Source organism: Dermacentor silvarum, chromosome 5 (genome assembly GCF_013339745.2).
Source record: "Dermacentor silvarum isolate Dsil-2018 chromosome 5, BIME_Dsil_1.4, whole genome shotgun sequence".
NCBI lineage: Eukaryota > Metazoa > Arthropoda > Arachnida > Ixodida > Ixodidae > Dermacentor > Dermacentor silvarum.
Window position 1 is genome coordinate 46726595 of NC_051158.1, and position 16317 is coordinate 46742911.

General features: G+C 43.7%; 1 protein-coding gene across 1 annotated transcript in view; it reads right to left on the minus strand.

Moving 5' to 3' along the window:
* Positions 1-220: 220 nt before the first annotated feature.
* LOC119453349 (DNA-dependent protein kinase catalytic subunit) overlaps positions 221-16317 on the minus strand; it is a 98497-nt gene continuing 82400 nt past the window's right edge. Inside the window, exons 35-45 of the mRNA XM_049667919.1 lie at positions 15720-15852; positions 13060-13127; positions 12744-12964; positions 11266-11352; positions 9374-9508; positions 8446-8647; positions 6853-7041; positions 6382-6424; positions 5016-5121; positions 3756-3891; positions 221-915 (exon numbers count right to left, since the gene is read on the minus strand). Of these exons, the coding sequence (XP_049523876.1) occupies positions 838-915; positions 3756-3891; positions 5016-5121; positions 6382-6424; positions 6853-7041; positions 8446-8647; positions 9374-9508; positions 11266-11352; positions 12744-12964; positions 13060-13127; positions 15720-15852 (1398 nt within the window). The 3' untranslated portion in view covers positions 221-837. The remainder of the gene's footprint in view (positions 916-3755; positions 3892-5015; positions 5122-6381; positions 6425-6852; positions 7042-8445; positions 8648-9373; positions 9509-11265; positions 11353-12743; positions 12965-13059; positions 13128-15719; positions 15853-16317) is intronic.

Below are 16317 nucleotides of genomic sequence, written 5' to 3' on the forward strand. Positions count from 1 at the left end.
TCCAATGCTTACAAAAGTATCACAACTGGTGCCGTATGATTGTCGTGTGGCACCGCTGTCACTGAATGGAAAAGCTCCAATAGGCTAGATGCAGTGCCAAAATAACTTGCACCTAAAGAGCTTAACTCCTTGTCAAAGGAACAACAAAAGGTTAAGAAGTTGCACCACGCTTTCGCATTCATTCATTCATTCATTCATTCATTCATTCATTCATTCACTCATTCATTAGTTTCTGAAGTTGTCTGTGAGGAACTGGAGGCTGTGGCGATGGTGCAATTGCGTCAATGTCAGTGAGAAAATTGTGAGGAACCCCAGACTGGGCTTTTTGTGGCAGTTTTGCCACCGCACTTGTATACCAGCCTTTTTGTCACTTAACTACAGAAGAACATTTTGGCGAGAGAGTCGTGCCAAGCAGTAAATGGGCAGACGTGCAACTACAAACTGTAGTTGGCAGTGAAAGGCTAAACACATTGCCATATTTAAAAATAAAAGTGTTGCGGATAATGCAGTGCATGATTTAGAGCTGTGGTTTGTTGCAAGTCTCAAAATTGGTAGAAAAATTTGTTCCAGCCGAAACTTGTGGACTGCGAAGGCACTAATTGCTGCTTTCAATGTGTGAACGGTATTGTCATTTGACAATCAGCACATCAGCATCTTCAGTTTTTTATTTGTATTGGCAAACACAAACAAAAAGGCCACACAGGCATGACATGAATGTGTCTTCTCGGTTTGTACATAAGTGTATTGTTGCAATGAGAACTCTTGACATAATGTGATGACATATGCAGACAATTAAAGTGTTATATAACAAACAATCAATTTAACAAATTTAAACTTTTATCGCCATGGCTGCCAGCCCTTCCAGGTCAATCCTAGGATTGCTGGGTCAGTTGCTTGTTCTATGAGACATTCCACCTGAAAGAAGAATTAAGAGACCCAGGGGCTCGTTTTAGTGTTGGTAACAACCAAATGAACTACTACTACCAAGGCAGCAGCTCTGGAAAGACAATGAACACAATAACGTAACATTTACGCTATGAGTTTATGTTCTCGTGTCCTTTGTGCTTCCTGCGCTGCTGTCTGAGCATGTTGAACCAACTAGCCCATCAACTCGTGCTGACCAAAAGAATCCAACAGGCAATGAAGCCAAGGAAACCGTTGGGGAAATTAAGTGGCTTAACGTTATTAGCATTTTTTGAGAACTTCACCCAGTTTGTGTTATGTCTGTCTGTCTGTCTGTCCATATCTTGGGTCACTAGGTAGTCCATGGTCTATTGGGTAGAGCGTCGGGCTGCTCTGCTCAGGGAACTGAGTTAGAAACCAACCATCGGACCAACTTGGGGTCACTGGACCTGGGACAGTGGCGTATGCCGTTCTTCAATGAACCTCTTTCACACCAACTTGGGTCACTGAGTATGTGCTGCTCCTTTCTTACCATTTTTTTGCCCAAAATTGGTGAGCATTAAATTCAGTGAAACATTTTCGAATATTTCGTATTTGATTTGATGTACAGCTTTTCTTTCTTGGTTTGATTTGATATTCCAATTTGAAATCTACTATTCGGTATTTGCGCACCTCTAAGTGTAATATGTCTGCTTCCTTTCTTCACCGCCTTTTCGTTTTTTATTCATTTCAATTTAAAAACACCGAATTTCCCTTATGCTTTTCCCTTGGCTTGGTTATCCCACATGAAATACATTTGTATGGAAAAAGAACATGCTCAACATAGACACTGTGCTGTAGATGCTCCAATTCTAAAAACAGCACAGGTGACTGCACAACGGCAAGAATCGGACACTGAAAACAAAGACTGATTGGTTGATTGATTGATTTATGGTGTTTAATGGCTTAACGTAACACAGGGGCCATAAGAGGCTTTACAATGGAGGGGTTCAGATCTATTTTGAACTCGAGGGTTTCTTTGACATGCATGCAATGACTGGTACGCATGAGTCATGCGTTTTCGCATTCCCTCCCCATCAAAATGTGGTGACTGTGACTGGTAACCCAGCGATCCTGTGCTTAGCAACAGAACCTCATAGCTACAAATAGACCGTGGCAGGCATGGAATTTTGTACAAAGTTTACCAGCAAAAACTCGGGTACTAGTGTGTATGGCAGCTGCAGGTATGACAGTTCAGCCATCATGGGAATAGCGGGTAGTACATACTGGATAGGGATAGTGGGCAGTAGGTACATATTTGCCTAAACTTCGTCCTTGTCGTTGCTTCAAATGCCTTTGTGTTCTTGCAAATTGACAGTTTTCAGCAGAGCACTGTATTTACTCGATTGTAACGCGAGTTTCTTTCTAGATTTTTGGTACCTGAAGTCGATCCTTGTGTTACAATCGAATACCGAAATTCAAGTTGTCTAAAAAGTGCAATGATGCACCCAATTCTAATCAACGAGTAAAATGTGCGAGTGAAAGCGCGCGAGGGACACACGCTTTCACGGAGAGCGAACGCATGGCGGAGAGCAAATGCGACGTCTCCATCGCGTGAAAGGCCGTGGGGGAATGGGAGGGAGGAAGCGGAGGCGATGTTTAGCTGCGGCACCAAATGCATATCTTGCGACCAAGTGCAAAGGAAACTGGTGACTCAATCTCCCACGCGAAAGGACGAAATCCGGAAGGCAGTGCGGGAGGGAGGGGTGCAGCTTCTACTCTGCCAGCAAATGTGTACTTGTACTTTGCGTGGCTGCGGGTTGTCCCGCACACTGTATATTGAAAGCGATCTCCATACGGCTTTGACCTTTGTATGTGCTGTGCTTTCGCTGCTCAGTTTCCGTTGAAGCAACAGACCACACGAACCTTCGTTCGCTGCTGTTGCCGCGCTTGCTCACGCCAGCATTTTGACAGTGGTTGTCTGCGGTCATCGAGTGTGATCTATTCATGTTTGCTTGTGCGCGCTGACACCATGCTTGTTTCTCAAGTTTCAAGTTTATTACATACCTAAAAAGGTTACATCGTTGTGCATATACAGAAGGAGGTCCCAAGGTTTTAATCACTGTTGGCAGGACCTCCTGTACAAGTATGACAAGCAAAACAAGCGAATGTTTATGCAGCCCATAAAACTACTATCCTTACTCCGTATAGCTTTCTACTAATTTGCTATCGCAATTGACGCTTCGCCTTTCGGGCGAAACTGCGACTTTTTCATGCATCCGGTGGTCTTGAGTTACTTTAGCGGTTTTTCTTCTTCATTTTTTTTTTGCTGGACGCACAAGAAGTCACCCCTCGAGTTACAATCGCGGCTGCGTTACAATCGAGTAAATACGGTACTATTGCGTTATAAATGCAACAATTTGCAAAATAATTATGCCATGACTGCAGAAACTTATTGCTCTGATGCATTTGGAAAAGTATGATTTCTTGGAAATCTAGAAAGCTAAAGCGTAATAAATAACACCACGAGGGTTCCTGATGCCAAAACCATGGAGATGAGACAAAATCATGTACTACCTATTGTATAATCATCGCATCTGAACGATCACAGTGCTAGCGTTCTCTCTAGTAATTTGTGTTCAAAATTCCATGACAGGTAGGTACAAGCAAGTCTTTAAGTCAAGTTAAAGTGATAGATTGGTATTCCAAGGTGCTCCAAGCACCACGTTTACTGAGAACAGAGCTTTCGTATGCCTGAAAATGACGTAGGACAATAGTGGTGCTGCCGCTGCGAAAACAAGGCAGCAGCAGCCATGATGTAACATGCGGCACTTTGACATGCATTTGGGTCGAAGTGGCACGTGCTTGCTTACCTGCTGCTGAGACGTGAGCTTGTCCGTGCCAGAAAACTGGCGCCTGATCGCCCCATGGGGGCCGTCGGCACCGAGGCAGATGCGCTCCATGTTCCCAAAGTTTGAGTGTTTACCCTTGCCGAGTTTCAATTCATCACTAAATGTTGGAGAGAAACAAAACAAAAGATGATCAATCTGGGAATTTGCAGTGCTTCCTTATCGGATGTGCCAGCACGTACACACCGCCATTTTTCAAAGTGGCAATAGTAGGTTAAGAGTTGAAAGTGTCTTTATGCATTTTGCCCAAAAAGCATTGCAGTAAAGAGGGTAAAAATAGCCCTACACCATAATGCGACAGTGGGACATGGTCTGCTCGTCATGTCATGCTGCTACCATTAACAAAAAAAGCTATTGCCTCACTTGGCCTTGAGCTACACATACAGTTGCCATTGCAAGAAGAAGCCATAAAAGGACGTTGCAAAAATCAAAGGAGGAACAGCCACTGCTGTTAAAGATGGTACTCACATTCGCCATCAAAGTTAATTATTTATTTATTGCAATACCACCAGGGCCCATGTGGGCCCTGGTAGTATTGCAATAAACTTTTTAATTTATAATTAAAATACCAATAATTTTGGTATTACAAAAAAATTAAATAAAAATAACAGTACAGCTGAACGCAACAATGCTAATTAAAAATACAGCTGCCGTTTACAAAAACAAATGTAAATGACAAGACAAATATGTATAAAAAATACAATTAAATGGAGATCATTATAAAATCTCATCAATAATGGTAGCTTTTAATGACCCAGCATCCTTGGTGCTGGCGATGGAACAGGAAAGATGGTCCCAGCACAGACAAGGTTTAGGTACAAAGAAGCCCGAGAAGACATTGGTGCTGCAAATTGGAATGGTGACTTTACATTGGTGATCAAGGCGCAGTGACAAGATGGGGCTTGTGAAATAAGCTTGCGTTTAATAACAGAGGGGTTACGGACCAAAATTTTCTGGAAGAGTAGGCACAGGAAGCCAAGGTTTGTTTACAATGTTGAAACATTGGTAGTGCAGGAGTAGTTACAAAATACAAAGTGAATGAATCGGTTTTGGACGGAATCTAACTGCATCGACTAGGTAGCATAGGCGTGGGTTCCAGATAGTCGGCACATGCTCAAGTTAAGGTTGAATGAATGTTTGATACTTCTTTCAAGTGCGTGATTAATGCAGCTGCTTCACAGCGATGCATCATGACTCCTAAGGTAGAGTTGGCCCCTCACTCACCGCAGGATGTAGCTCGGATGGCGTCCTTCCAGCTTTTGGCGAACAATGTCCACCTTCTGTCGTGGATACCAGTCAAGTGCAGCAGTAGACTTGCCACTCTTCTCCCCTGCGTTACACGCATGATTTGTCTCTCAGATGAGCAATGTTGCACTGTACACTGTATTGTCAACTGCCAAGTGACAGTCGGTGTTTCTCTTTTTCTATGGAAACGCTACTTTAAAGTCATTACTCAGGCTGCTCTGCTTTTTGAGTGGCTAATCATATAGTTTGATCGAGGGTTTAAACAATGCTAGAATTGATGAAGAGTTCACTGAAAACAAAGTTTTGTAGGGAGAAAGAAAGAAAATAAGATAGCAGACTCTCACAGAAGGTACTGCCACATTCTCAAGAGCAACTTATTCTTTGAGATGCGCACGTCATCTTTGTACACTACACTATGCCTTGCTGTGGACTCCAAAAACACACGTAGAGACACCACTGGCCTCAAAATCTGCGTGGTGCACAAAGCCCCTCACAAATTTCCACAAATTGCCAAGCGCGAATGTTGCAAGTAGCCCAATGGTTGTTGCATCCGGCTCCCAAATGCACTTTGCCTCTGGACATGACTTTGAAGATGGGGGATAGCATCCACGTTTTTTTTTTAAGTTTGCGCTGAGCGCATACCTCTTGTTGAGTACATGTGCACTTTATGATGATTTGCCTTTAGATGCTACATGCAAACAGCAGCAAGTTAGAAACACCAGAGACTGAAATGTGACGTGCATTTAGGTCACAGTGGCGTTGTTCAGCAACCCTGCTGCTGCCGATTTTGCCTGCCTCAGGAACTTGTCTGACTAAACTTGCTTGAAGCAAGTACACCTTCGGTATATTGCATCTTAGCGCTGCCACAACAGGGCAGCACAGGTACTGTCACGATTTCTTTCTTGCATGCATTTCTTGCGATCTTGCTCCACACCCTATCTTTCGACACCTTTCAAACATTTCTGCGGACACGACCTACCCTTCGTAAAACTTGGCGCAACGTTCATAAAATCCTAGAACGAGCCCAAATTCATGAACATTACGAAAAATTTCACAGCGAAATTTTTGCCCCCAGATGAGGGGGGCAAAAACTTAATTGCCCCCAGGTGAGGGCAAAGTTAAGGACAAGGCGGTGGCCTAAAGATGACGACAGCGTAATGGGAAGGCTGGATGGACGAGAAAAGATGTAGAAAACCCAGTTGAGAGCTTCCAACTGCTGTCGCAGTAAGACAGATTTCTTTTTCCTCATCTATCTTGAACGTTGTGAATTCATCTGATGGAGCTGGGAACCTACGACCATAATGACGACAAACGGTGCCCCACTGTCCAGGAGTTTGAAACTTGCCTTTTTGTTCTTTGTCCAGCTGACTCTGCCTCTTTGCAAACCTCTGGAATGTGAAGAAAAAGAACAAAATAATCTATTAAAGTCTGGACTTTTCAAACTTATTGTTTATTTCATTTATTTGGCATTCCGAGATGTATAGAACAGACATACAGAGTGCCCCAACTATCATGCACCGAGCTCTAAAAAAGGGAGATCATTTTGTTCACAGTCGGGTAGAGAATCCTGACTAAACTTGTCTGAATAAACTTGCTCCAAGCTGGTACCTCTCTCATGTCGTTTGACAATCACATTTCCAAGGGTACGGTCAAAGACCGACGAGTAACATTTATTTCCTGGACAGAATTTATTTTTCGTAAACCTTGACAAAACATTCATAAAATCGTAGAACGAGCGTGAATTCGTAAATCTTAGGGAAAATTCAGGTGGGTTGGCAGCTACGCTACTGCGTATGATGAAAAGCGGTGACCCTACCAGCCAGTCAATGGTCGGCTCTTGCACGAAGACATCCATCATGTCGAGCAGCGACCGGGAGCCGCTGCGCAAGGCCTGCAGGGTGTAGTGCATTGCGCAGGCCATGGTGCCCCCCTTGTCGAAGGGTTCAACCAGGGCCGTGTACATGGCAGTGAGCCGGAACGGCATCAGCTCCGGCACGGGCAAAAACTGCAACAGTGAGACAGGTTGAAACATTAGCTAGGGATAGTCAAGTCAGTTTAGCTTCATCGAGTGTAAGGTGCATCAGGACAAGAGGTTATCTTGAAGAAGAATTAGTTCCCTGCGAAGAGCCAGAGTAGGTTTGAGGATTATTATGCAGAATACGAAGTTAACGTTGACTAGCCTGGCAAGAGAACAAGGATCTGTGATTGGCAGTCAGCCTCAAGAAGCTTTGCCAAAATGCTTATCTAGGTTAATTACTCACAGGGGACTCTGATCATGAGGAGATTTAAAAAAGAATGAAAATGGGTTGGAGCGCATACAGCAGGCATTATCCAGTCATGACCAGTGGCTTACTGCTGTCCTTGAAAAGTCTACCTTCACTGCATTGTACCAGTACTAACATGTGGAGCATAAACTTGGAAGTAAAAAAAAAAAAAAAAAACAACCTAAGAACCTCACAACATGCAATGGAACTAAAATTATGTGCGTAACTCTAAGAGACAGGAAGATAGAAGTGGGGATTAGAAAGCAGGTGGGGGTAGCCAATATTCTAGTTAAGATCACAAGAATAAAGTGGAATTGGGGAGGCCTTTTGATATTTTATTTCGTTGTGGTGGACAACTGGTGGTCTATTAGAGTTTTAGAATGGGTGCCAAGCGAATTAATTAGGTGATGTGATGAGACTAAGGAATTTGCAGGGAATGAATGGAATCAGCTGACACAAGACCAGAGTTAACTTAAGAGAGAGAGAGAGAAATGTTTATTAAAAAAATATACATATGTATTGCAAACCACTGGGAGAGGCCTTCATGTCGCAGCAAACACTATGAGGCAGACACTATGAGGCAGCACAGAAGTACCATAATTCAATCTGGTACACTTATTTGGATGATGCAAACGGTGTTACACTGAGTATACAAAAATACAGGAACAGCAACCACATTCAACAACTCTCCCCGAAAGGCACACGAAGCTGTCAAAGTGTTAAAAGCACACGAATGCAGTTTGGTGCTAATGTAATGAGCTAAAATGTAGCGCTCTACTAGGCTGTAATGTCACACTAGGATGAAATTTGACTGAAAAGAGAACAAATAGTATCAGACTTATGTACATGAAACTGTGATGTGTGATCATGGTGTAAGAGGATGCTGAAAGCAATCTGGCACCAAATTTAGGTGTCTGTGAATAAATCACACCACCATCACCACAAAATGAGGCACGGAGAATGTGCCCCTTCTACCCAGTTTTGTCTTCTCGCGTTCTCATTTCGCTTCAGTGCAAATGTACTGCATCGCCCATTCCACAAGCACAGATAGGCAGACAACACATTTTTCCCCCCCTAACACCCTGGAAGCATTGCCCGAACAATAGCATAGCAAGGCACGCATTACAATGCTAAGGGTGCCTCACCTGTGTGGCAACACCAAAGGCGTAGCCAAAGTCGATGCCAATCTCGAGCCCTGTTTTGGTGCCAACCAGAAAGTTGCCAAGATGGCGGTCACCGATGCCCAGCACCCACTGAGCAATGCTGATTGTTGCGTGGGAACAGATGAAACGGGAGCGCAGAGCGAAGAAGGCTTCCGGGCACGAACTGAGGCCGAGCAGGGCCTTCCTAAACAAGTTGGGTGACGATAAAAGGAAAACCAAATAGAACGTCATCACAATGCTTCAATGTGGCAGTTTGTCGGCTTGCATCATTCCCGGCTATTTTCTGCAAGCCAGCAGTCACAGGTTATGCCCAAAATAAGGAAAGACTCTCTGTGGTGAACCAATGGTTATGGTGTCTCGCAGATAAGCTCCAGGTCGAGGGTTTGCTGTTCCGGCCATGGGTGTCGCAGTCTGACAGGTGGAATGCAAAAGCACTCGTGCACTGTGCCTCAGCTGCGTGTTAAAGAACTCCAGCTGGTCAAAATTATTCTGGCATCCTCCACTACAATCTCTCTTGCAATCCCCGTGTTTGCCTTGGTGCAATAAATTCCACAAATCAAACCAATCAAATCAAGAAAAAAGAAACAAGAAGGGTAAGGCTGCCCTGTCTAAAAATTTCGCATGGGAAAAGTGAATCAAAACTGCAATTCAAATTTAACACTTTATTTATAGAATGAAATCATGCTTGCTTCCATCATTTTGATAGGTTACATGAGTGCAATCTATCACAATACTATATCTATGTAAAACCATTTTGAATTAGGCAGTTTTCTTGGTACTCCTGTCACTGTCCTGTTTTAAGTTTTGTATTCCAAGTAACGCATGTGTAAGCACCTATGTACAATGCAGAGGGATGCACTTCTACGAACGGCTAAACGCACTGAACTCCAAGAAAAGGACTCGGACTCACCGCAGAGACTGCTTGCTGGCCGGTCGCAGGCAGCCATGGTAGCGGGACATGGCTGCCTTCTGACAGGACTGAGTTTCGTAAGCCTTCATGTAATCGTCGACACCGTGGAGCTTGTAGCTGCTCGGAACTCTGTTTCTAATGTGGGAAGAAAAACAGTGAAAATGCAAAAGAGGTATGTGTGGCAGAAATAACAACATGATTAATAACTTCAAAAGCGTAAAAGAGCGCTGAAATGAGGCAAGAACTAACTCCAGGGGCCAAATTCACAAAGCTTTTCGGCTGCAAATCCTGTTGGCCGTAGGCCGACTGCCTTAATTCGCTAATAGTAGCATGTCCACCATAACAAATGACTGTCATCTGTTCTTATGAACGTTTTTATCAGGAAAAAGTTTTGTGATTACGGGTCCTGGAGTCAACACCATAGATGCTGATGCAGAGAGCTTAGCTATTAAGGGGCCCTGCAATGAAGTTTTGGAACATGCCCAAATTGAGCATTTTTTTTTTGCTAAGTACCATCTACTCAATTTGTTATTTCTATAAACCCACCCCTCAAGCAATGTTCGAAACTCGGGAACTTATGAGGTAAATATATACATAAATAAACTTATCTGCCAGACAATACTGTGTGAGCACCTGAGCCAAATAATGTTCCCCTACATGATGCTTGGAAGCTCGCAATTTTGCTTGAAGAGGCAGCCTTCTCTTTCCTTCCTTTAGTTTTTTTTATAACTGAAGCATTTTTGGTTATTATTATTAAACAGATGTAAATGTGGTGGCTACTGGCCAAATTTATTTAAACACCATGACTAAGCAGTGCTTCTGGCCAGAAGCAAAATAAAGAAATTCGTCGGCCCTTCTACTCCGTGAAGATGGTTAACCAGCGAAGCTGAAGCGTGCGGCCCCGGTGTTCATCACTGGGTTAATCCCGAGGGTTCATAAAGTATTTCTCCATTATGAGGTTACACACACGTTCGGCTGCGACGGAGAGAACAACGTCACTGACGGCATGCCCGCAGTCCGCCGTTGTCGCTTGCGTTCAATGTCTCGAGTTTGCTCGGCGGCGCGGTTAGCAGCATTCGCCCGCCATTGCCGCTTGGGATTCTTCGAAATTAAATTGCTTTAAAATTAAATCTGTCCGTTACATAAGACAATGAATGGCTCATCCCCCTTAAGCAATGGCTCATACCCCCTTAAACGTGACCTCCTCATTACGACGACAGTAGAGAAGTGAAATTCTACGCTGGAATGATGAGCGGCAACGCAGCCAGCTGTGGAAAAGACGACAACGACGAACGCGGGAACAGTGGCACGAGCGCATGCCGAGCACGAGCACGAGCGTAACCTGAGGGGCGCCAACGAGCCAGCTGCGGAAGAAGACGACAACGCTCGAGCCAGTGCTGATGATGATAGTTTTCTGTACACAGGCGATTTTGCCTAGCCATATACGATTTCGCCTAGGCCTATAAAGCTTCGCTTTAAAAATACCGTCACAGATGAGGTGGTGCCATCATCTGGCAGTAAACAGCGATACCATGGCCTCCAAGGTCGGGTGATGTGGCAGAGGGTTGCACCATGCAATCTCGATCAGAGGCCATACTACTGGCATGTAGGTATCAGTCTTCACTACCGGATGGCACCACCAACATTAACTGAGGTCATCATGATGGCAGTTTCTCATTCTTTTTTTCCGTACATACCATGTAAGTAAACATGACAACAAGTGCTTTAATGAACAATTCAGACCCCCCGAAAAATGCGATCTTGTTTTAAAATTTGAACAAACAAAGTCAGCAAAAGTTAGAAATCTTATTTTAATATTGTTAGAGTAAATATTCTGATCACTGTAATAGCCTCACGATCTGGACTTGAAAAGAAAGCACTACGTAGCTTACATGTCTTCCAGTTCTTCAGTTGTCAGGCCTTGCCTGAGGAACTCTTCTAGCACCATCGTGTCATCCAGCCACTGGATTAGTCCGACCCTGCAGTACAGTGCAAGAAGATGCTGCAATGCAACCCAAGGTACTGTGGCAAAATAGGTGCCTATGCGATAAGTCTGTGTAAATTTAAGTATAAGCAGATGTCAAAGCAATGTCTACATAACTAGAATGGTAAACCAGAGAAATTGGCAGGAATGACAGCTCTTAGACAGGCAACTACGAAAGTTTTCGGAGCACAGAATTCGTGAAAAAGTTAAATTTCTGTGTGGCTATGGCTCTTGGCCTGTAATACTGGTGGGAGATGTGGTGGTCGTGCAGGGAAGTATCCACGACATGCTTGAATCATAGAACAAACGTAACGGCTCTGCCAAATTTTTTTCAGTTTGCAGTAACTGTGCTCCGGAAATTTTTTACGGTTATGGTTGCAAAATGCAATATTTGAGTTTGTTTTGTGTCTTGGCCACACCCAGTTGCACCTTTCATACCTGTGTATATATCTCTCTCAAGTCTTAATTTTTTTTTTTGCGCCGTTGTAATTATGACACAGAATTAGTAAACTGGGAAATGTCAGGTTTTTAAGCAAGTTCTTGAATTATGCTACTGCATTCAAAGCTTGTTGCTTATTTTCATCCTTCTATCAAAATATTTGGTTTCATTTTCCATACACATAGAGAAAAATAAAGTTAATGAACTACCGAAAAAAAAAAAGGGCGTATGTTCCTCCACTTGACTGGCTGCTCTATCCCCCTCACATTCTGCAGTATCGTGTAGCAACTGCAACAAAAGGAATTGTCCCTTCCAGGTCGGGATGCCTACAGATGCAGTTCAGTAGTGCTTTGTTGCATGTGCCGTCATGAAAGATATCTTGCTTGTTGTTCATTTTATTGCTATACTCTCTGTGTATATAATCTCGCTATTCTCACTTAGCAAAGTCTAGCTGGAAGTCGGCACTCGTTCATGTCTGTGCTCTTGTCCCTGTCTTGTCCTGACACTTAGTTTAGTAATAACTAAACATTAACCAGTCCATTGCAAAGCCTTGCTGTGGCAGACACCATGAAATCTGAACAAAGTCACCATCAAACAGCTACTCTTACAAACGAAAAGAAAAGGCAAATACTGCTCCTAGCAAAGAACCGTTGATGTCAGGCAAAGGAAGACCATTCACTTAGGTTAATTAAATTTGGGGGTATTACGTGCCAATACCACGATCTGATTATCAGGCTCATCGTGGTTAGGAACTCCGCATTAATTTTGACCTGCCTGGGTTCCTCGAACACGTTCCTCAATCTAAGTACGCGAATGTGTTTTGCATTTCACCCCCTTGGACCGAACTCGTGACCTTGAACTCGGCAATGCAATGCCATAGCCACTGAGCTATCACTGCAGATGACGCAACATTTGAAGCAGCCCCAACATTCAGTTTCATGCTGCACCTGTGTGTCAGTGGGACCACGCTGTAAGTCACCAGCTGCAGGTGCTTGCTACGGCACACGGGGTCCTTCTGGAGCAGGTCGTTCATGACCTTGAAGATCTGTTCGATGCGGTCGTCCTGACGCAGGTCCTCGCCGGTCTTCACCAGGAACCGGTACTCCTTCTCGTCGTCCCCGCGAATGGTGATGCGGCAGGGCCGCTGCTTGGACTGCAGCACTCTGATCTGCGCACGCGTTTGAGAATGACCGTTTCCCTGAGTCAGTGGTCCAAGTGACAAGTGGTCTGAGAACATGTAAAAAGAAAAGGCGAGAGACTTACACTTTCGTCGAATCCGAAGATCTTGACATGGTACTCTGGCATTGGTCTCCCCTTGCCCGTGTACTGGCCTGGGAGTTGGTTGCAGTCAACAAATGAGTTAAGGTTTGGTAAACAGGCTGAAAAAGTGGCTCTAGACTATGCTACTGGCTACATAGGTTACTTTGCAAATGTTATTTCATGAAATGCAAGCACAGGCAGCCTGACGATTGTACATGTTTTGTGTACATTAGTGTGTCTATATCCTCTTTCAACAACTTTCATACAGCCAAAAGAATATTAGGTGAGTACTGGCACATATTTTTGAAGTTGCTTAAAATCTACTGTGCGCTTCTCAAATGTAAAAGGACGAGGCTTAGGAATTATGAAAGGCTGGAAAACACTTACAAGATATTTTAACTTGATACTAAAGAAGGCTTCTAATACCAGAGCTGGCGTTGTCAATGTTATCATGACATCATAATACAGAGCAAAATTTGCTGACAAGGTGTAGCAATCCGGCTCAGTATTGCCACGTTGCTCATGAGAAAATAAGCAAGGTGTGGGTGCCATGCGCTTGTGCATGGCACCCACAGCAAGCGCAGGATCGGATCAAGCCGATGCATTATGACATCATGACAATGTATTATGACATCAACCACTTCATAGGTAACCAAAACCGAAACTTGTTCATAGAAAAAAAAGTATCATAGTAAATTGTTTCAGGCACTTTAATGCTTGCCAGTATTTTTTCTAGGATTTAGAGGGTTTGGATGTCTATTTAATGCAAAAAAATTGGAAGTAGAAAATGTATTCGAAGCCGCACACGCCAGACATGCTTCTCAGAATAGCACATGCAAACCTAAACATTCCCAGATACAGCCAATAAAACTAATGAAGTTGGCTTTTTCTAGCCCAACAGTACATGTGAAATTGGTTCAAATGATCTAATGTTAAATTAAATGTATTTAAGATGTGAAGCCTTTTAGCGAAAAGAATACAGGGAACCGAGGCACTGAATTTTTTTGTTAATTGCAGCAATATGAAGCCACTGACAATGAAGCCAGGAAAGACATTGGCGAAATGAACTGCCACTACCAAAAAAAAAATGTAGAAGTAATGAGAGAAATGGAAATGAAAGTGGATGAAGACAACTTGCCACTGGCTGGCAGGTTGTCTTTCTGTCCATGCCGCGCAGCTTTGTTATTTCCATCTGTTCCAGCTGCGAGCGTCATCGTCGGCCACGTCGTTGGCTACATCGCAAGCCAATCACGCTACGCCGCTTGCACTGCGCCAGCCGAAATGCCGTTCCCTCTATACTTCGACGTGCGCGCTGTTGGCTGCTCTCTTTGGAGTATGAGCAGAATGATCCCCAACCCGCGCGCCGCTTTGAACGGCTGTCTGCGACCATCAGTGAAGCGGCGTGAAGAACGCGCGGATGGAGCAAAAGCCATCTCGATGTCGGGCATGTCGGACCGCATTGGCCACGTCCGGCTACGTTGGCTATGCAGTGCGCTGTTGTTCTCACCAACGTGACATAGCGTGAGCGCGTGCCTTAACCAAAGATTTTTTTCTTTGACTTTCATTTGTTCGAATTTTATATAGTTTGAATTTTCGTAGCATTCCCACAGAATTCGAATATGAGATTTTACTGTCCTATCAAATAAATTTTAGCAGAGCTGTAAGGCTGGAAATTATCTTTTCTTTGTTTTATTAACAAGTTTTAAGTAGCATGTTAGCAGATTATGTGGGCAGCTGGTGGTAAGCAGATACGACTCATGCCAGTACACTGCTACCGACATTTTGATGGCGCCAAGGGCACCACCTTATCTCGAAAGTCATGCTAAGGTTTCAGAACATTCCAGGTTAGGCATCATTTCCAGTGAGTCATAATGGCATTTGTTTTCGAGTTTAAGTGTGAAAATGTATTTTTGCTAGCTTTTTGTGATGCATCAGCTTATATATTTCAAACGGAATATACTGAAGGAAAGCTGGTCTATGTCTACACTGTCTAAAACTAGCCTTGTTACACAATCCAAAATTGTGTTGCAGCTGGCCAACAGTCTTGACCGCCCCAAGTCATTTAGTGTGCACCAAAATCTCAGCATGCACTTGTTTTGTAATGTTGCCAGCAGCAATGAAACCACTGATCATCATCATTCTAAGCATTAGAACAGAAAAACCACAAGACATTGCAGGCATCAGGGTGTCGCACAAAAACGGCACGGACACAAGAAGACACGTCGAACATTGATGAGTGCGTGTGTGTGCTTTGTGGGTGTGTGTGCCTCACATTTGCAAGGTGAACCACCAACAGTCCATATGATATCACAATCCTCCTTGACTGCAAGGGCTACTAAAATACCGTAGCATATGTCTTACTGGCTGCTTTGACTCTCTCTTAGTCACTTTTATCTACTATGTCCTCAAAAAAAGTGTTTCAGGGCCCCTTTAAAGGCAAACTGCAATAAAATGTTGCTTAGGCTAAATTGGTAGTAAATCAATTGTATATACTATCAAACAAATTTTTGCTGAGCTGTAAGACTGTAAACTATTTTTTTTCTTTTTACTTAAGAAGCTTTAAGTAGCATGTCATCAGATGATGTGGGCAGCTGGTGGTTAGCTCTTGATCACTTTTTGTCACTGCAAATTCTTTTTTTTTTTTTGCCTTTTGACACACAAACCTGGAATTTCCAAACTGTGCTCCTGGTTCAGGGAGCTGAAATGGCTGAGCCAAGGGGAGATGTCCTTTAGTGCTTTTGGAGGTTCGCCGGCCTTGTAGCCACTCATGATCTTGTTGTACTGCTCTTGAAATTTCTGAAGCGAGGAGACAGGCACGAAACACCACGAAAAATGTGTAAAACAAGGGCATAATCACTCTAACAAAGCTGCGTTGTAAAGTAGAACCTCATTGATGTGTTCTGGAAAAAAATGCAAGAAAAAAAAAACATACAAACCAGGAAAACATACGATCTGAAGTCACTAAAGAAATTGCCAGACTTAAATTGGTTGACATCTACGTAAAGTGAAGCATTGCATGAATTGTTGCAGCGCGAGACTCCGACGAGCACTAAGCTGGAGGGGGCCGAACAATCCATGACACGCGCAGTCATTTTTGCGGGTTTGGCAAGCTTACGTATGCATTCTTCAAATTCGGCCTGGGCCAGCAGCTTTTCGAGCGGGGCATTTTGGCGGGAAGTTTTGACATGCCCACTAGGTGGAGCTGGTGGCACCCGAGCGACTGTTGTCGTTGAATCGCACGATGTCGTTTTCCTATGCGAA